This window comes from Zonotrichia leucophrys, chromosome 18 (genome assembly GCF_028769735.1).
Source record: "Zonotrichia leucophrys gambelii isolate GWCS_2022_RI chromosome 18, RI_Zleu_2.0, whole genome shotgun sequence".
In the NCBI taxonomy this organism is placed as follows: domain Eukaryota; kingdom Metazoa; phylum Chordata; class Aves; order Passeriformes; family Passerellidae; genus Zonotrichia; species Zonotrichia leucophrys.
In genome coordinates, this window is record NC_088187.1 from 6,284,559 (window position 1) to 6,305,744 (window position 21,186).

General features: G+C 49.1%; 1 protein-coding gene across 4 annotated transcripts in view; it reads left to right on the forward strand.

Moving 5' to 3' along the window:
• DNAH9 (dynein axonemal heavy chain 9) overlaps positions 1–21,186 on the forward strand; it is a 112,311-nt gene that overhangs the window by 75,436 nt on the left and 15,689 nt on the right. For all 4 annotated transcript variants that reach the window (XM_064728903.1, XM_064728904.1, XM_064728905.1 and 1 more), the window contains 6 exons: positions 813–961; positions 4,664–4,791; positions 16,329–16,556; positions 18,116–18,307; positions 18,548–18,739; positions 19,473–19,643. In XM_064728903.1, coding sequence (XP_064584973.1) covers positions 813–961; positions 4,664–4,791; positions 16,329–16,556; positions 18,116–18,307; positions 18,548–18,739; positions 19,473–19,643 — 1,060 coding nt within the window. The remainder of the gene's footprint in view (positions 1–812; positions 962–4,663; positions 4,792–16,328; positions 16,557–18,115; positions 18,308–18,547; positions 18,740–19,472; positions 19,644–21,186) is intronic.

A 21,186-nucleotide genomic window follows, 5' to 3' on the forward strand; every position in this document is an offset into this window, starting at 1 on the left:
CTTTGCAGATCAAAGCAATTGTGTAAATCATCTGGACTTTGTGTGGATGGCTGCTTCCTCTGCAAGGCTGCTTGGCTTGCACAACACGTGGCAGGTGCTTGTATCTTGTACCTTAACTCATCTCTTCCCTCCTGAGATTCCTGAGTCAGAGCTTGTATTGTGCTTCTGAATGCAGCTCCCACTGTTCTCCCTTCCTATTCCCTTTGTCTGCCAGGAGCTCCTGTCTCCTGTGGCATCCCAGTCCTGCACAGAGCACCAGGCATTGCTGCTGAGGGACAGCCCAGCCTACAGAGCCTCTCCACAATCATTTCCTGCTCATTTTCCTCATTTCAGTTTCTAAATCATTTGAAGGATCAAAGTGAAAACTAATTGCAGGACAAGACATATGAGGAGAGGCTGAGGGAGCTGGGAAGGGGCTCAGCCTGGAGAAAAGGAGGATCAGAGGGAACTTCTGACTTTGCACAGCTCCTGACAGGAGGGGACAGCCAGGGGGTCAGGCTGTGCTCCAGGGAACAGAGACAGGACCAGAAAAAACAGCCTCAAGTTGCACCAGGAGAGGTTTAGATTGAATATTAGGCAAAACTTTTCCAGTTGAAGGGTTATCAAACCCTGGCAGTGCTCAAAAGGGGATGGGACACTTGAGGACATGGCTTAATGGTGAACACAGTGGTGCTTGACAGTGGTCACACTTGATAACCTTGGGAGTCTTCTCAAACCTTAATTCTGAGATTCCATCATAATTAATTGATATTCACAGGGGAATCTGCATTTCCTGAACAAACTGGCTTTTTTTTTTTTTTTTCCTCTGGCAGAGATTTTGTAGAAGAAAAACTGGGCAGCAAATATGTGGTGGGGAGATCCCTGGATTTTGCAACGACCTTTGAGGAGTCAGGGCCTGGCACCCCCATGTTTTTTATCCTGTCCCCAGGAGTGGACCCACTGAAGGATGTGGAGAAGCATGGTAAATCAATCCTGTCCCCAGGCACAGCACAGCATTGCTATTTATCTGCTGCATTATTATCTTAGCACGACATGCCTGTTTTGTTTGGGTTTTTTTTCCCTCATCTCTTTGTAGATAATGAAGTAATTTGTTAAAAATAGATAATTGTGAGAGGATGCAATGGGATTTTGCTTTGGTTTTATTGTTTTTCTTAAAGTTTTTTTTTTGGATTTTCATCTGAAGTTTAAATTAAACTTGTGTTTTTCCTGCCCTGCCTGGATTCCCAGTGTGGTTCACAGTGCAGGGGTCTCTGAGTTGGGTTTGTGCGCAACCTGTAATTTACGTCAGAGATCTCTCTCACGCTGTCAGATGCTTGTTGCCAAGAAAGGTTGAACCAGAGGACCCTTGAGGTCCCTTCCAACCTGCTAATCTATGATTTTATGGTCACTAAAAATAAGCAACAGCTCCCTGTAACAGATTGCTGCTTTGTGGCAAAGTTTCCAGCTTTCCTGCCATCCTCCCTGAGCTGATTTCCATGTGGATGCTCAGCTGTGGAGCTGTCAGCTGGGTCCAAAGGGCCTTCTGTGAGATGCCTCCCTGGGAAGGCACTGATGCCCCTGTCCCCAATGGCTGCAGCCTCTGCTGTGCTCCAAAGCTGCCCTTGTGTGGAATTTACTCTGGGTCTTGGCTCCACTCTGGAAAAATTCTCATTTTCAGTCTGAATGTCCCTCTGGAGCAGAGGAGTCTGATGCCTTTGGGGCTGAACAGGACAAAACATCATCCAGGCTGGCACAATGACTTGTGCTTTCCTTTTCCTGTCCACAATGCACCCAAAATAATGTTTCAGTGAGCCTTTACCAACATGGCCAGGAGCAGCTGTCAGAGCTGTTAAACTTTGCTCATTCTGGGGAATTCTTGGGCTTAGCTTTGCATTTCAAGTTCTTTCTGCCCCCAAACCAGGTATGATTACTGGAAATTGAAGGGACACCCCCAAAAGAAGCTCCTGTGGTGTCTCTGGCTTCCCTTTGGAGCCACCTTGGTGATTCTGTCTCTCCCTGTTATTTCCTTGTAAGGGAAATGAAGCACTAAAATCAAACCATGAGTGCTTTAATTGGAATTGTAAAGATGAGTGTAGCTGAGCACCTGGGGTTAGCCAGCCAGAAAAGTTACAGCAAGAAACAGCAAAAAGAGAAGGAATTAAATAAAATCACTGCCACAGAGCAGCTGCATTGGCCTTCCAGCTGCCTCACTGGAATTCTGCTTGTTATTAGTATTTCTCTGTCCTTCATTAGGTTTTATTAAAGTACAGGATAATTCCTGTGAATGGAAGTCAGCTTCTTGCAGATGCTGCCCACCCATGGGAGCTTTCCTTGGCATCACAGGGAGGGCTCTGCAGCAAACACTGCTGGGCTGGAAGGGCTTTGTACCCTCCCTGAGTGCCCATCCCCTCCCCTGTGCAGCCAGCAAGGAGGGAGCAGGACTGGCACTGCCAGGGCAGGCTCACTGATACCCCTCTGCAGTGGAAATAATAATGATAATGATAATAATAATAATAATAATAGATGCTCATTTATTACTCATCCCTGGCCTGGGGTGTTGCCCTGGTGTGACAGTGTTCACAGGGGTCTGAGGATGAGGGAAGAGATGAGGATCTGACTCCAGGTTTCAGAAGGCTGATTTATTATTTTATGATATATATTATATTAAAACTATACTATAAGAACAGAAAAAAGGTTCTCATCAGAAGGCTGGCTAAGAATAGAATCAGAAAGAATGATAACAAAGGTTTGTGGCTCGGGCTCTCTGTCTGAGCCAGCTGACTGTGATTGGCCATTAATTTGAAACAACCACATGAGACCAATCCCAGATGCGCCTGTTGCATTCCACAGCAGCAGATAATCATTGTTTACATTTTGTTCCTGAGGCCTTTCAGCTTCTCAGGAGGAAAAATCCTAAGGAAAGGATTTTCCATAAAAGATGTGTGTGACACCCTGGCTCTGTGATTCGCCCCATCCCCTCTCCAGGCAGAGGATCTTGAAGACAGAGGAGAAAATCAGCAGCTTTCAAAGCTTGCAGCAGCCAGAGATGGTGAGAAACAGAGCTGGGAACTCTGAGATGTGTGGAGAGCTGTGTCCCAGGGGGAGCTGTGCTGAGGCTCAGCAGAGAGCTGGAGTTTGGAGGTTTGTTCTCCTCATGGCCATCTGTTCCCAGTCCTGCACCACAAGATGGTTCCTAAGCCTTACAAGACAAATCTTTTCTTTGTGTCTCTCTGAAACCTGCCTGCTTTTGGCAGGAATTGGGAATTCAGGGCACACCATCTGCAGGAAAGCAAACCTGCTTGCAGAGATAAGTGTGGGCAATCCCCAGGGATCCCTGTGGGGATGAGTCCTGGCTCCCTGGCTGAGCCAAACCCATCCTGGGGATGTTTGTGGGGCTGTTCCCTCCTGCAGCACACTTTGGGTTTTTCTTCTGAGGTGCGCAGAGCAGAGAGAGCTGGGTGTGCTGTGAGAGGAGCAGCAGGACAGACCCAAAACCTGGCCAGGAGATTTGCAGCCATGAGCACAGAAATGATCTGAGCCACTGGGATGCTCCAGAGGGAGCAGGGGAGGCTGAAGGATCATCAGAGACCAGTGAGGGGACAGGAAGGGCAGCAGGGCAGGGAATGACAGGGCTGTGGTGTTCCTGGAGAGGGGAAAATCACACAGATGGAGCAAATCCCAGTGTCACAGACATCTTTTATGGAAAATCCTTTCCTTAGGATTTTTCCTCCTGAGAAGCTGGGAGGCTGCAGGAACAAAATGCAAACATTGATCATCTGCTGCTGTGGAATGCAACAGGTGCATCTGTGATTGGTCTCGTGGTTGTTTCTAATTAATGGCCAATCACAGTCAGCTGGCTTAGACACAGAGCCTGAGCCACAAACCTTGTTATCATTCTTTTTGATTCTATTCTTAGCCAGCCTTCTGATGAGAACCTTTCTTCTATTCTTTTAGTATAGTTTTAATATAATATATATAATAAAATAATAAATCAGCCTTCTGAAACATGGAGTCAGATCCTCGTCTCTTCCCTCATCCTCAGACCCCTGTGAACACTGTCACATCCCAGAGCCAGGGCACCACCCCAAGGCAGGGGATGGATGATAAATGAACATCAGTGGTGAGGATGAGTGATAAATGAACATCAGTTGTGATTTCCTCTTCCCAGCACTGCAGAGTGAGCCTGCCCTGGAGGGACACTGGGATCTGTCCCAAACCACCCTTTCCCATGGGCTTTGCTGAGAAACCTGGAGGTTTTCTCTCTGCTCTCCAAGTCCCAGACACCTGGGAGGCCTTGCCTGAAGAAGCTCCCAGGGATTTTGTCCTATTCCAACTGTCCTGTCCAAGCCCAGCTGCTGCACCCAGCCTGAATTGCAGGGGTTTTTCCCCACCCCCTGTTGTTGTTCAAACCTGGCTAATCAGCAGGAAAAGATTTTAATTTCTTATCACTGTAAAACGTGTTTTTACACCAGGTTGCAAGGGAATAATGTTCTTTAAACAAGAACCACTTTGTAATAAGGTACCTCTGTGGATGCTGCACTGTAATTAAAAGAGTTTGGGGGAAGCTGCTGCTGGGTGAGCACTTGGGCAAGGAGTGGGTGAGAGTCAAGGGAGATGATATGAGGAGTGTGACAGCTCCTGTGTGAGGGTTTGGTACCTGAACTCACTCCTTGTTCCCTCCCAGGGAAGAAGCTGGGCTACACCTTCAACCACAGGAACCTGCACAACGTTTCCCTTGGGCAAGGCCAGGAGGTGGTGGCTGAACAAGCTCTGGATGTGGCTGCAAAGGAGGGACACTGGGTCATCCTCCAGGTAAGGGGCTGGGGGCCAGTCCTGCCCTCTCCCAGCTTGGTGTCCCCTCCATAAGGACACAGTGTCACCTGTGTGTCACCAGCAGCCACCTCTGCCTGGGATCAGGCTCTGTCAGGTTGGGTTTCTCCTCCTGGAGCTGGTGGTGGGCAATTTGAAGAAATTTGTAGAGAAAATTTGAAGAAATTAGCAAATTTCAGCCTCCCAGGCAGATTAGTCCCTTCACCTACTCAGGGAAGCAAGAGCTGTGTGGTTGTGTAACTTAAATCAGTATTTCCCTGTCGTGGTTTTAGTCCCCCCACAAAAGAACAATTTTAGTGTGTGCGTATCTGGACTGTCTGGGAAGGAAGAGACAACTTGAAGGAACTAAGCAGGGCCTCCCAGGCAGATTTTGTCTCTTCAACTACCCAAGGAAGCAAAGGGGAACACAGCAAAGGCTGTGAGGTTGTGCAACCTAAGTTTGCACCTCCCTGTCATGGTTTTGGTCCTTTCACAAAATGACTGAAAACCACAGTGCAAAAGGTAAAGCTGAGTTTTATGCTTTGCTTGCTAAATACAATGCCACACTTTCTCCAGGAGGAGATGAATGGGCCAAAGTACAATTTTATTAATGCTGAAATTCCCTCTGTGTTGTTTCTGCACTCTGAGATCAGTTAAGGAATAACCCCACTTGTACTGGTGGATTGTGACAAGTGTGCAGTGCAGGAACCTGTTCCACCCTTTCCTGTGCCTTTGTTTGCTCCATGACTGAATGAAGAGCTCTGTCCTGAGAGCCCTGGGCTCTTCCTCTGCCCCTGAACCTCAGAGAGCACAGAGGGACCACTCAGGGAGGGAACTCTGCAGTGGGGCTGGCTCCCCTGGGTGCCATTCACATACTCTGAACAGAGAGAGACAGAATTCCCTCCCAGGACTTCTCCTGGAGAAGGCAGAGACAAAATTCCTTCACAGGATTTTTCCTAGCAAAGGCAGAGACAAAATTCCCTCTCCCAGGATTTCTCCTGAGAAAGGCAGTGAGAAGCACAGAGGGAGAGGAGAAAACAATTCTTATCTCTACTTGCTGTTCCTGTTGTTTTTGCACATGTGAAATGTGTAATGGAGATTGTTCACTTAGAGGGATTTGTTAAATGGACACTGGTGAGGGTTTTTTTGGACTGATTGGCCAATGGGGTCAAAGCTGTGTTGTGATTTTTGGGGACAGTCATGGCTTTTTCTTTAGTATAGTATAGTATAGTAGTAATAATAATAATAATAATAATAATAATAATAATAATAATAATAATAACTATATTATTATATACTATACTAAAGTATTATTAATAATAAATTATTATATACTATACTAAATAATACTATAATATTAATAATAATAGTATTATGATTAATAATATTATAGTATTATCATAGTATAATATAGTATTAGTGTTATATAGTTTAACTTAATAAAGTTATATACTTTATTCAGCCTCCTGAATCAGGGGGTCAGATCTCACTATTTCCTACTTTGAGGATGCCCTGCATCAGTACCCCTGAGCATCCCAAACCAGGGAAATGCTGCCAGGTCCCATCACAGCCCCACAAAACCCCTCAGAGCCTCTGGGGTATGGGGGGAGCTCTGTCTCTGTCAGGGGCTCTCTGGAGTCCCTCATTCAGGGAGGGTTTGGTTTTGCTGATGTGCACTCAGTGATGTCAGCTCTCATTACAGGTTTTGGGAACCCCTCTGATTTCCTTGATGTGGATTATATAAACTTCCATTATCACTGAATTGTTTGCATAAAATTAGATTAAGACAAAGCTCTGAGCCCTGATCTGAGCCCTCAGGCCTGGTTATGAATTGAAATTAAATAACCTTGATATTTTGATCCTAATTTTTGCCTTTTTTTTTTTTTTTTTTGCAAGCTCCCTCTGAGGTAAACAATGCTGAGCTCCTCTAGAGCTTTTAATATACAGAGGGCTGCAATCCTGGCATCTGCCTTTGAGGTGGTGCAGATGGAAATGTACAGCCTTTTGAGCCGTTCAGTAATGCAGAGTGAAAAGTTATTTTCTACAGTGCTGGTGTGCTGCTGTAAAGGAACTGTCAGCAGTGCCAGGCCCCATGTGCTGTTTCAGTGCTAACAGACAAGCACTGGGGGCCTGAAGGGTTTTTATTGCATCCATTCCCATCTTCTCTGGTGGTCAGAGCAATCAGTAGGAGGTTAGGCAGACACTGAAGGCTAAATCAGGAGAATTCCTCCCTGGGAGGGTGCCCAGATCAGCTGGGGCTGCCCCTGGGTCCCTGGCAGTGCCCAGGGCCAGGCTGGAGCTGCCTGGGATGGTGAGAGGTGTCCTTGCCATGGAGGGGTGGGATGGGATGGGATGATTGGGTTCTGCCATCACTCAGGGGTGGATCAGAGCAGTATTTGCCATTGGGTTTATCTAGCAAGATCTTTCCTGAGAGGCTTTGGTGACAAATACCTCACAAACAGCTCCAGGAGTGTTTGTACAAGATCTGGAATGACACAGATGACTCAATTTACGAAAGTGCCACAGGATTTGTGGATCATTGCATTAATAATAAAAGAGAGGCCAGAACAGATCTCAGGGTAATTTTACCCAGATTAATTAAACTCATTATTTGAAGGCTGTATCCCACCCACAGCACAGTTATACCCAGGCTTCCCATTTGTTTTTGAGCAGACAAAAAGCAACTGTTAGCTTTGCTTCTGTATTTTATCATCCCTGACCAACAGCTCAGCTCACATGGAGCTCACACCCACGTTCTCCAGGACAAACATTGAGGGGATCATCTGGGTGGCTTTTGCACATGTGGCTCATTACTGGTCCTTGATTGGGACCAGGCATAAAGAGAGTCACATGCTTGGAGCATTAATGAGCCAGGGAATGAGGTTTGGGAGGTTTTTGTTGGATGACAGGAGCAGGATCACTGCTGTGCTGGGAAGGGCTGTCCTAAGGCCACTTCCTCTCAGTCCTGGTGCCTTCTGACACCACAGGAGGCAAAACAAAGACAAAAACACCCTGGGAAAAGTTCCTCAGCTCACTCTGAAAATGGAGATTTTCATAAATGACTCATTTAATGAGAGAGAACAGCAGAAAGCCTCCCAATCCTTCATTTCCATGGGAAGACAATCCCCCTCACCCAGGCAGAGCCTGGCCAGAGCTCCCGGCCCCTTCAGCACCAGTTGCTCCTGTCTGGTGGCTTCAGCTTTGCTGTGCTCTGGTACTGGGTGCTGACAGATGAGTGAAGCCCACAGCTAAAATGATTCTCTACAAATACAAATGGTCCAACTGCAGAATAGGAGCCCCTGAGGCCAAAATGCAGCTCTTTAAAGGAGCTTTTGTTACCTGAGGGCTGCAGGACAGCCCAGCTCAAGCCCAGCAGCTGCTCTGCTCCTTCTATTGGTGCTGAAGGGCTGAGCTTGATCTCTGAGCTCCACAAAAACCCATTTATAGCAGGTTCAGCTTTTGTGCCTCCTTAGCAGCACTTCAGAGGTTTGGAGGGCTCGGAAGCCTCTGCATTCCATTGGAGAGTGCAGGCAGAGCTCACTGCCAGCTCCTCTTGGCTCTGGGGGGCAGGAACAGCTGGGCCCACAGCTGGAGATGCTCTGTGCAGCCTGGAGAAGAGATGATTCCATCACCGTGCATGGTGGGGAGTAAAGACCAGGCTCTCCCATTGGTGTCTGGTGATGGGGACAACCTGGAATTCAGGAAATTCCATTTCAATGTAAATACCATCTTTTTTTTCCCATGTGAATGACCAAACAGGGGATGGAGTTGCCTGTGGAGTTGGTGGTGTTTTCATCCCTAGACACATCCAAAAGCTCCTGGGCCTGTTCCTGGGCCACTGCACTCCCTGGCCCTGCTTTGAGGGCTGGGACTGGGGGTGCCAGAGGTGTCTCCAGCCCCAGAGACTCTGAGATCTCTGCATTCCAATGCCTGTCCATGGATCTGATGTCCCTGCTGCCTGCAGGGTCCTCTGTGCATGGAGGAAGGAGCTTTGCCCTCAGCCATGAGTTAGCACCAGCTGTGTCTGCTCTGTTTCCCCCTCAGAAGCCTCTGCTGATCCAGTGGCCATCCCAGTCCCAAATGGGGTTGATCAGATTAACAGCAAAGACACAGAGAAATCTGTTTGTGTTTGTTCAGATGCATGTTTGAATGCACTGATGCAGGGAAGAGCTCAGACATTAGATATTCCCAATTTAATTGTAGTCTTCACCCATTAGCCAAAATGTCACTTCCCTCTCTTTGTGATCCAGTTAATTTAATTCTTGAGCATCTTTCCATTTTCCTAGGTTGCTGCTTCACTGAGTCAGGTTCACGGATTAAATTGAATAACAGTGAGCTCCTGGAGCAAAACTGTGTGAGATTCATCACTGTATCAGAAATCACAGAGTCCCAGGACAGGGTGGAAGGACCTCTGGAGATCATCTGGAGAGCCCTCTGCTCCAGCAGGGTCACCTGGTCCAGAGGAGGCTCCAGGATGAGCAGAGGGATGGGGCAGCTCTGCTGGGAGGAAGGGCTGAGAGCATTGGGGTTGTTCAGGTGAGGATTGCTCTGAAGTGAACTGACTGTGGCCTGAAGGGCTCTGAGAGAGCTGGAGATGGACTGTGGGCAAGGGATGGAGGGACAGGACACAGGGAATGAGCTGGAGATGGACTTTGAAAAGGAATGGAGGGACAGGACACAGGGAATGGCTTCCCAATGACAGAGAGTGGGTTTAGATGGGATCTTATGAAGGAATTGTTCCCTGGGAGTGTGGGCAGCCCTGGCACGGGTTGTCCCTGGATCCCTGGCAGTGCCCAAGGCCAGGTTGGGCATTGGGGCTGGGAGCACCTGGGGCAGTGGGAGGTGTCCCTGGGGCAGTGGGTGGTGTCCTCTGGGACAGTGGAAGGTGTCCCCTGCCCATGACAAGGAGTTGGAACTGGATGAACTTTCAGGTCCCTCCTAACCCAACCCTTTCCATGGTTCTGTGATTCTGACACCACATCCCAGGCCAGGCTGGCGGCATCTCCAGCCCATGCCATGCCCTGGGCACAGCAGTGCCCTTCCCTGTCCCCTGGGGTCCTCCAGCACCACACAGTGAGCAGGGGCAGGGCAGGGCTGGCTCTGGCTGTGCAGCCTGGCTGGCACAGGGATGGAAAATCAGGGACTGTTTTCCCTGAGGTCTCCCGAGAACAAGGCTGTGTACAAACATCAGTTCTCTGTTGCAGGAGTGATTAGTGAGGAGGGCTGGAGGAGAGGTGCACTCTGGGGCAGGGCAGGGTGCCCAGGTGCTGCCAGCACAGGGAGGGGAGCCTGAGCTGCTCCGTGTCCATGTGCTGCTGTTCCTGATGGTTGCCATGGCAATGCTGACTGTGATCCGTGTTCTGCCTTGTGCAAGCACAGGGGCTCGGCAGGGAACTCCCAAAGGAAACCTCTGGGGCTCCCATGGCCCTGCACGGGCAGCCCAGCCCTGCAGCACTCCCCTGAGAGGGGAGGGGGGGGGGATGGGATGGGATGGGATGGGATGGGATGGGCAGAGTACAGGGGATGGGCAGTAGGCACAGGCATGGGATGGGCTGTGGGGATGGGCGGGGGGCATGGGATGGTCAGTGTGCAGGGAATGGTCAGTGTGCATGGTCAGTGGGGAGGGTCAGAGGGGTTGGTCAGCATGCAGGAGATGATCAGTGGGATGGTCAGTGCACAGGGAATGGTCAGTGTGCATGGTCAGTGTGCAGGGGTCTGTTCCACATTGTCCACCCTGGCTTGTTATTGATAACTGGCCCATCTCTCAGTTACTGATAACTGGCCCATCTCTCAGTTACTGATAACTGACACATCTCTCAGTTACTCTGAACCACGTGTCCTCATTAGATGTGTTCTTTCAGGTTTTGTTACCTGTCTGCTGAGAATTAATTTGCAAAGTTTCTTTCCAACCTGTGAATCCCTTCTGCAGCATCTCTGTCTGGCCTGGGCAGATATATTCATTTGAATTATGAATTCTTAGTACCAGCCCATGTTTGACTGCATCTATTCCTCTTTTTCATCCCTTCTATCACAAAAGGACAGGATATAAATGCACTCAATTATCACTGGACTGGAAATATTCCCTAAGTTGGCTGTTAGCAGGCAGTGATACCCACAAATAATGATCACTGGTGTCATGTCAACACAAGCAAAAGCAATTATTTTTGAGGCATCTAACACCACAAAAGCAGATGTGGGAAGAAACTACCAATTAGAGATGAAAACACTTAAGGTCAGATATGCAGACTATGATTAAACTGATACTTAATGCACGATTTTTCTTTTGATATTTTGTTGAGCTCTTTCCCAGCTTTATTAAATCTCTGTGGTGTTGGCAGGACTTTGGTTTCAGGTTTCTGTCCACTCCTTCCTCATTGTTTGATTTGTGTTTGTAGAGTGAATGGGTTGTCTGGACCCTGGGATGATCTGATCTCCCAAAATCCTGAAATCCTGAGTGCATCAGGCCAGCAGTGGTGCAGCAGCACTCCGGTGTAATTGCATTTTGCCTACTGCTCCTCACACAGTCCTTGTTTGTGAGAAAACAACTCCAGAACAATCCCTTTGCCCAGGCATCTCCTCTCATCTGATCTCTCAAAATCCTGAAATTCTGAAATCCCTTTGCCCAGGCATCTCTTCTCATCTCTCCCCACACCCCAAACTCCATCTCATCCACTCAGTGTGAGCACAACCCTAAATCACTTCAGCTGAGGAGACTGAATTTCTGCAGTTCTAAGTAAAAATACTGTTCCCAGCCACATCAATCCAATTTGGGGCAGCAGAACTGGAGGCAGCAAAGTGTCAGTGGCTCCCCCCAACAGCAATTCTCTTGGCTCACCCCCTCTCTGAGAGCTGACCCATCCCTCCGGCAGGTTCAGATCCTGACAGAAGTGACAGCAGCCACCACTCTGTCGCAGCCTGAAGCACCTCAGCTTTTCCTTTCCACAGTGTTCATCCTGTTCTGCACTCCCAGCTGGGATCTGTCCATCCCTGGCTCACCTGGAAAGCCAGCAGGCGTTTCTGTCCTCACATGAGGGGTCCCTGGGTGTCCCTGTGTGGCACCAGCCCTTGGCACTGCCAGCCCAGCTCCAGCACATCCACAGCCTCAGGGAAGGGGACAGAGGTGCTGGAACAGGGCAATAATGGGATCACCACCCCTCGAAGGGCTCAAAACCCCTGTGGCTGTGGCACTGGGGACCTGGGTTCCTGCTGGGCATGCTGGTGCTGCTGGGGTGATGGATTTGCTGAGTTTAAAGCTTTTTTTTTAAAGCTTTTTTCCAGCATTAACAATTCTGTTTCTCTCTGTGACTTCCAGCTCAGCTGCACTCTGTGATTCTCTCAAGTCCCCAAACACCCTGAAGCAGTAAATTGGCAGTTTAGTTCTGTGTCACATGAAAATGCACTTCCACTTTCTTGCAGCCTGCTCTGCTCACCCTTCACACCCTCCCTCCAGCCCATCTCTGCTCTCTCCAATGGGTGAGTCCCTCCTGATGGAGTGTCTGCTTTTGTGGGAGTTAAATCCTGCAGGATTTAAGAGCAGTGGGAGTTGGGTGCTGTTTACAAGATGAAGGCCCACCATGGATTTATGGAGTGGCAAAATCCCGTTTGCAGCTTTATTCTCTGTCCCTCTGCTCTTGCATTGCCAAGCACTGAGCTGTTATTTGCAGGAAATAACTGAGAGGACTCCAAGCTCTCTTCCCTGAGTGATAATAGTTAATTTTGAAGCCATCAGTGTGTGTATCTGTAGCTGGGGTTGTTTTCCTGAGTGCATTACTTTGCATCTATCACCAGTGAATTCCTGCTGCAGTGTCATTGCCAGTCACTGAGAATGATGGCATCCTCCTGCAGCTCTTCACTACCAGCCTTTATTTGCAAGACTTCAAATGGCTTTGTCTTATGAGTTATTTTGTCAGCTCACCAATCATTTGCTCTTTCAGCTGCTTTTTTGATATGGAGAGGAGTTAAAACTCCATCAGTAGCCTCCTTACCCCTGTTGGCTGTGTTTTAAGTGGTTGGTAGCCTGTGAGATTTTCCCTTTTCCCTGCAGCAATACTGGTTTGGGGAAGATAAAGCGCTGGTACTGATCAAAATCCACGTCTGGGGATACAGGGACCCCACAGAGACAATTCCTGCTCTGTGCAGGGCCTGCTGCTGATGTGGGGGTGTCTGGCGAAACCCCCTCTCCAGCCCCCAAAATGGAATTCATGGGGATGAGCTGCTGTGGTTAACCCCAGGTGGGAACTTGGCCCCACCTGCTGCTCCCTCACTGCCCAGGGGTGGGAGGGAGCAGAATATGGGGTTAAAAATGAAATTGAGATCCGGACAATGCAGTAAGAAGAGCCAAAGCTGCCCAGGCAGGGAAGCCAAGTAAGGAATTCATTCCCCATTTCCCCAGGCAGGCGGGGGCTCTGTCACACCCCGTGGTGACTGGTGAAGGCAAACACCCTCCCTGCCAACATTCCTGCTTTCTCCTGTTCCTGCTGAGCAGGATTCCATGGGCTGGGACATCGCTGGGGACAGCTGGGACAGCTCCTTGTCCCCCAGGCTGCTCCTTGGCCATGTCCACCCTGCCCAGCAGGGACTGACTGACCCCTCCAGTGTCCAGCACAGCTCAAACCCTGCCTGGGGACAACAGCATCACCTCCACCCCACCCCACCCACACACCAGCCCAGGCTGTGATATCCTCACATATCTGAGCTCCCTGAAATGGGTTGGAGTTTCAGATTGCCGTTCTTTCCTAGCTGGTGCTGTTGGGGTGTTACTATAGGACATGAAAAAACACAAGTGTACACTACTGTTCTCAAGGTGAAGAAAAAAGGGAAGTTTATTATCTGACTCCAACATTAGTTTTCCAAAAGTGACAGTGGATTGGAGGGTGACAGTGCCACCTCTCCAATGACACTGGTCAAACCAACAGTCCATCTACTTTCTCCTCTTCCATAAAGGAATGCAAAACAATGAGTTATCTATAAAAAGTGTGTGAGAAAGTTCACTACAAGAATGTCAACATCAGAAGGCTTAGAAAATCTTAAAAAACCAGGGTGACATTGGGGAGTGACTTGTGTCCTGCTGGAGCCCCTGCCAGGCTGGCTGCTGCCTCCTGAGCTGTGCTGCACACCTGCGCATGTGGGGTCCTTTGGGGTGACCCCATCTGCTCCCAGAGACCTCTTTTCATTTATTACCTCATGGACTCCTCTGAACAGCTCTTCATCTGCTGCTTCAGCTCAAGAGTCCTTGCAACAATTAAGGGATTGAAGCATCTGCTACATGAGGAGAGGCTGGGGTGATTTAACCTCCAAAAGCTGGGGTTTGGCTGGGATTTGGACAAATTTAGTTTATTGGTGTGTTTAAATCCCTTCTGGTAGAAGAGGGAGTCAAAACCTTCATAGTGTGAAAGAGCAAGAAGCAAAGGGTCAAAATTGAGATGCAAATTTCCCTTAAACTTTCATTCCATTTCATTTCACTGTCTTATACTATTTTTTGATTTAATTTTTTTACTGTGAGTGTGGTTGAACACTGGCACACATTGCCCAGACATGCTGTGGAGACTTCAGCCTTGCAAAAATCCAATAGTCCAACTGGACCCAGTTAAAAACCTGCTCTGGGTGACCCTGCTGGGAGCAGGAGGGTGTGATGGATGATGTCCAGGGGCATCTCCAGCCTCAGGGTTTCAGTGATTCCACCAGGCTGGACCAGTGAGAGCCTCCCCAGGGAAAATTCCTGCACATTTGGGCTGCTTTGGGCTGGCCTGGCCTTCCATGGGCTCTCCCTGCCGACCTTGATCATGTTACAGTTTTATAGACTCTCTGGTAGATTCCTGGTTTCTGGAAAAGGCTTTATTATTAGCTTTTATGGTTTTCAAAAAATTGCTTCCTGTAAGTACTTTTTGACTTTACCATGGATGGCTTTTGTGCTCTTTTCTGTTTTTTCTCATTTGGACACAACTTCCACTTTCTGAGGAATGTAATTTTACTCCTAATAATCTCCATTACTCTGCTATTTAACCATGAGAGCTCTTTCTGCCCCCAGTTATAGGTGATATATATTTATTCTCAGCCTCTAATATGGTTCCTTTATGTAATTTCTTTGCCACCTCCAAGCAGTTTATCTTTCTGGCGGCTGCTTTTAATTTAGGTTTAGCAAGTTCCTTGTCCTTTCTTGGGCTAGGATAAATCACCATCCCAAGTGCCTGTGAACACAGCCAGTTTGGATTGCACACCTGCCTTCAACACAAGGGTAGTTTAGCCCACAAATCCCATTCCTAATATAACAAAAAAGCTGTTTCCTTGCCTGGAAACTATAATGCTGTATAGGACTCCAGGGGAAAAACTGAGGCTTAACTTCATCCATTTCACCATCTCCCCATGATTCTGCTTAATCTTCTGAGGGATGTGTCCAATTAGTTGCATGAATATATAAATCCTTTTGTTTTAAAAGACTTTGTGAAATCACCTGATTGACTTGTTTGCCCAGGAGCTGCTATGGAAGGTCCTCACTGTAATTCTGATCAAAATGATCAAAATGTTTTTGTCTGAGCTCAGTGGGGTTGGGGGGAGAAATAACAGCTTTGCTTCCCCAGGAATAACAACTTTTCTCCCCAGGAATAACAAATTTCTCCCCAGGAGTAACAGCTTTACACCCAGGAGTAACAGCTCTGCTTCCCCGGAATAACAACTTTGCACCCCAGGAATAACAGCTCTGTTCCCTAGGAATAACAATTTTTCTCCCCAGGAATAGCCTCAGCTGGTATTGCTGAAATGAGGAGAATTCCAGCACCAAGAGCCCAACCAGCCCAGCTGTGACTTGCTGATTTATACTGATTATTTTGAATTTTCAAATGTCCTCGCTGCACCTGGCTCTTTGGGGCTGGGAGCTGCACACAGACACCCCTGTATTCAGATTTTTAGTTGGTTAGAGTGATTTTGAGATAAGTTAGAAAGTTTCCTTTTTCAGCTCAGTGCTTGAAGAAGAAGTTAGAGCTTTTCAGGTTTTGGTTTTAAGGTTGCTTATTATGTCTGTGGTGGTTTGGCAGCAGTCCCATTGGAATTGTGGCTCAGCCCTCCTGCAGTGTCAGGGGTGGTTCTGCTGGAGCGAGGGGGTGCTGTAGAGAAGGATGTATTCTTCCTCTGAAGATCCAGTGGAAGAAGAGGCAGCTGCTGTTCCTCTGGGGAATCCAGTGGAGAAGCCATGCTGGTGTCTCAAAACCTCTGGATTATATCTGGGTAGGAATACTTGGCTCCTCCCTCTGGGCTCACATCTCCCAATTGGGTGCTGTAGTTCTTATCAGTCATGCAGTGACATTCAATAGCTGTTATCAGCAGGTGTCCCCTCCCGAGGGAAGTGTGAAAGAACCCAAAGAGAGAGATAAGGCAAACTGCCCACTTGACAAAAGGTGATCTGTCATACAGATGATAATGGAAAACATCTTGCATTGCAATTTTCAACAAGAGAGCATCCATCAGTGGGCTGGATTTGGTGCCTGCCCAGCCCATGGGGGTGTAATGGGGGCACTGAGCAAGCCTTGTCCCTTTGTCCCTGCCAGAACATCCACCTGGTGGCCAAGTGGCTGAGCTCCCTGGAGAAGAGGCTGGAGCAGCTGAGCCAGGGCAGCCACCGGGATTTCCGCGTGTTTCTGAGCGCGGAGCCGGCACCGTGCCCGGAGAGCCACATCATCCCCCAGGGCATCCTGCAGAACTCCATCAAAATCACCAGCGAGGCGCCCACCGGCATCCACGCCAACCTGCACAAGGCCCTGGACAACTTCAGCCAGGTGGGAGCGTGACGGTGCTCACAGGGGTCTCAACCTTAGCCATTCTGAGATTCTCTCCATAAAATTTCTTGTTATTTGGGATGAGACAAGAGCAGCCCCAGTTGTGGGTCATAGGGCAGCTCACAGCTGGTTTTGCACTGGTATCTTGGTGTGGAGAGAATCCCAAGAACAGGAGGGAACGTTGCTGAGCAGGTGTGGGGGGAGGCACCATGCAAGGATTAATGCCAGTGGTCAGGGAAGATTATTCCATACTTATCTACTGCCATTCATCATCCTGAGCTCCACTAAATGTCCTGGAGAACAAGGGAGGGGAGAACCTTAACCCCAAGTAACATTTTCATCCTGCCTCTGCTCATTTCAATCAATAGTAATTAGCATTTTCTAAATTGCTGGAGGATTATGAAACATCTCTTATCAGAAATCCTGAAGCGAGTGGGTGGGGTCCCTTTTACACCTCATTTCCCTGCTTTATACAGAAGAGATGTTCAAATTTAGCTTTCAGCTGAAGGCTACAAAGAAGGCCCTTTATTCTGTGCAGGGGAAATTGTTCTGCTTTGTAGCTGAAGAAGAATTGACAACTGAAGAGAGGCCGAATGAGAATGAACTGGGTTGTTCTGGGGATGTTTCCTGAAATGAGAAAGGTGTTCTGCACATATTTGAAGCAGGTCTTCCTCACAGTGCTGTTAAAGGGAGCTTAGAGTGCTGCCCAACTCAGGGATAAACAGGTTTTGGGATGTTCTTGATTGTCACATTGACATGCACTTGGTCAATGTCTTGCATCCTCTAGAGTAATGGATTCCCCTTTTCCTGCATAGATCCTGGGCTCTGTGGTGGTCTCAGAGGATTAAAGGTCTAACATGGCATTTTTTAAAGATAAACATTGGACGGGGCTTGGAGCAGCCTGGGATATTGGAAAGTGTCCCTGCCCATGGCAGAGGAGCTGGAAAAACATGGACTTTAGGGTCCCTTCCAGCAGAGAATTCTGTGATTCTGTGGCTCCCTCCCCATCTTCCTGGTGAGGGATGTTGAGCACATGCAGGTGATGGGGCGTTGAGTGGGTGCATGTGTCCTTGCTTCCCTGTGTGTGTTCCTGTGCAAAGCCACTTCAGCAAATATTAAGGCAGAAAATATTTGTTAGAGTTTGCCAATAAATCTGCAATGCAAAGCCACTGACTTTGAAATACATGGGTGTGTTCTGTATCACATGTGTGATACAAAATGAACTGAAGGACAGTTTGGTCAGCCTCTTGTCCCGGGTAACGAGCAGCAGCAGAGGAGGTTCAGGTTGGATGTTAGGAAAAATTTCTAAAGTGGAAGGTTGATAAAGCTCTGGAACAGGCTGCCCAGGGAAGCGGTGGAGACACATCCCTGGAATTGTTCAAAAAATACGGTTCACAATTAGTTGTGCATGGGGATATTTGGTTGAAGGCTGAACTTGATGGTTTTAGGGGCATTTCCAAGCCTTGACCTCTGATTCTGTGATTCACCCTGTCCAAAGCCCGGCGTGTTTGGGTTCCCTGGGAGTTGCTGAGGCTGAGGGCAGCTGTCCTGTGTTGCAGGACACCCTGGAGATGTGCAGCCAGGAAAAGGAGTTCAGGAGCATCCTCTTTGCCCTGTGCTATTTCCACGCAGTGGTGGCGGAGCGGCGCAAGTTTGGCCCCCAGGGCTGGAACCGCCCGTACCCCTTCAGCACTGGGGACCTCACCATCTCTGTCAACGTGCTCTACAACTACCTGCAGGCCAGCTCCAAGGTGGGGGCACCACGGTGGGGCTCTCTGGGGGCTTTGAAGCCATTTCCTTGGCATCTTTGAGTTTAGAACTTCACAGTTCAGGGTGCTTCTGGAGGAGATGGGAGCCATCAGTGCCACCCGCACTGTGCTGTGCCCCAGCTGGGGCAGGGTTTAACTCCTGCCTGCTGTTTGTTTGCTGAGGGGGGAGCTCTGAGGGTGCAGGGCAGTGCCTCGATTCAGCCCAGCCTGCTCCACGCCCAGGTCCCCTACGATGACCTGCGCTACCTCGTGGGTGAGATCATGTATGGAGGGCACATCACGGATGACTGGGACAGGCGGCTCTGCAGAACCTACCTGGAAGAGTTTATCAAGCCAGAAATGCTGGAGGGAGAGCTCTGCCTTGCTCCTGGATTTCCCCTCCCAGGGAACATGGATTATAATGGCTATCACCAGGTAAGCTCTTTGTTTGCTGGCATTATTTATACATGCAAATGGAATGTCTTCCCTAACTGCCCCATAATCTGCCTTAGGAGGCAGGAACAGGGCTGCAGTGCTCCTGCACTGTTCCTCTTATTTCCCATTATGTTTTGTTCCTGTGGATGTTTCAGCATTCCCCTGGATGAACCAAGTCTAATGGTAATTTGCTACTTCATCATGGGCTCATTCTGTTCATGCATGAATAGAGCAACTGTATTGGTGCTCGAGACTTAAGTGGGGCTCCTGGAAAATTACATCCACATACTGTTTGCTAAAATGGCCCTTTCAAGCTCTTTTTATCATTAGTTTTGATGAGAATCACTGAAGGGTCTTGTTGATCTACTTACTGATCTCATCTGCTCTTTGTACACAAATGCAGAGGCACATCAGGCTGGTTTTGTTCGTAAAACTTAACTACTGGAAGCTCAATTCCCACAAGAGATTTCAGGATGCTGATGCTGAAATGCACAGCAGATAATTGCTAGAGAAGGTCCAGCCTGAGACACGGAGCCAAGCTGAACTCCAGCAATTACAGAATTTTCCCAGCAGGAGCAGAAGCAGCTCTGTAAACATTTGTACTCTCCTTCCTCCATCACTTCCCTGGTGTTCAGCCTGGGCTGACCTCTTGGGGGGATGATTCCAGGACTGAAATTCTGCAGGCAAAGTGCCCTGGGCTGTTCCTAACATGCTCCTGGATGTCTCTGTGCAGTACATTGATGATGCCCTGCCTCCAGAGTCCCCCTACCTGTACGGCCTCCACCCCAACGCCGAGATCGGGTTCCTGACGCAGCGCTCGGAGCGGCTCCTGCACACCGTGCTGGAGCTGCAGCCCTGTGACAGCAGCACGGGCCAGGGAGCTGGGGGCACCCAGGAGGAGATGGTGAGAATGTAGATGGGGAGTGGGGACCCAGGAGGAGATGGGGAGAGTGCAGACGGGGAGTGGGGACCTAGGAGGAGATGGTGAGAGTGCTCAGGGGCAATGGGCACCCAGGATGAGATGGGGAGAGTGCAGAGAGGGAGTTGGCACCCAGGAGGAGATGGTGAGAGTACAGAGAGGGAGTGGGCACCCAAGAGGTGATGGGGAGACTGCTCAGGGGCAATGGGGATCCAGGAGGAGATGGTGAGTGTGCAGAGAGGGAATGGGCACACAGGAGGAGATGGGGAGAGTGCAGAGGAGCACTGGGGACCCAGGAAAAGATGGAGAGAGTGCTCGGGGGCAGTTGCTGGGGTTTGATGCCTGTGTCATCCATCAGTCTTGTCCATGGTTCTGTGTTCTGCCTCTGCCTGCCTGAAGCCTGGTTTTATGCAGAACATCACCCTGGTGGGATGTAATTGAGTGTTGGCAGTAACAGGACAGTGCCTCTTAATTACCCCGTGCTCTGCAGAGCCTTCGTTATCATCCGCTGAAGGTGCTGCAAATAAACCTTCCCTGAGCAGCAGTCCCTGTGCAGACCTGTGACTGGCATAGCAATGGGCACCTGGCATACTGCCTGCCACCCCCAGTGTGCCACCCAGAGCTCAGCCCTCCTCCTGCTGCTGCCACCGTGTCCCCCAGCTCCCCAGGGCCTTGTAATTCCTTATTTCCAGCTGAACTCCTTTGCTGCACCTGTGTCCTGGGCTGATCTCAGCTCTCCCTGTGGAAACTCACAGCTCATTAAAACACGGCCCAAACATCCCTGACAAGATCTGGAATCAGCCAACACATGCTCAGGTTTTCACTCCTGCAGTCTTAAGGTGCCAGCTCTGTGCTTGAAGATTTGCAATTTAACGAGTGGCTAATTGCAGCTCATAGAGAGCTGTGGTTTCACACGAGTTTCCTTTGGCTTGCTGTGAAGATGGGGAACTGACTACCTTCCCTAAGGGGCTCCTAGAAGTGCCCAGCATGGTCAATTTTCAGTTCATACTCGAATTTCAGGTGATGGGAATAATCCAGGGGTAGCAAAGCCAAACAAGATCCTCAGAGAGAGCAAATGTGAGTTCCTCTTCTCCTCTCCCACAAATAAACTCCTCAGCCCAGAGAAGCCAGACGATCCTCCAGGGAGTGCCCCAGCAGTGGTGGCACAGGTGATGGTCACCCTGCAAACTGCTGGTGACAGTCAAGAACACTCTCACAGGAGCACAGAAGTCCTCATGGCTCTGTCTGGGAATAAAATCTGCCTGAGAGCAAGCAGAGTGTGCCCTGCCTTGTGCCTGGGGACACACTCCCACAGCTCATTTTCTTCCTGAAGTGATCCCTGTCATTATCCAAGCTGTCCCTTCCACTTGGCCCTTGGATGGGAGTGAGCAAAGCCTTGTCTCAGCTCCTCCACTGAAGGATTTCCAGCCCTGGCTTGGCTGAGGTGATTTTAGGGAGCTCCCAGGGAAAATGTGAGCCTGTCATTTTCCTGAGGCTCTGACAAGTCCAGTTCCTCCCACAGATCTCT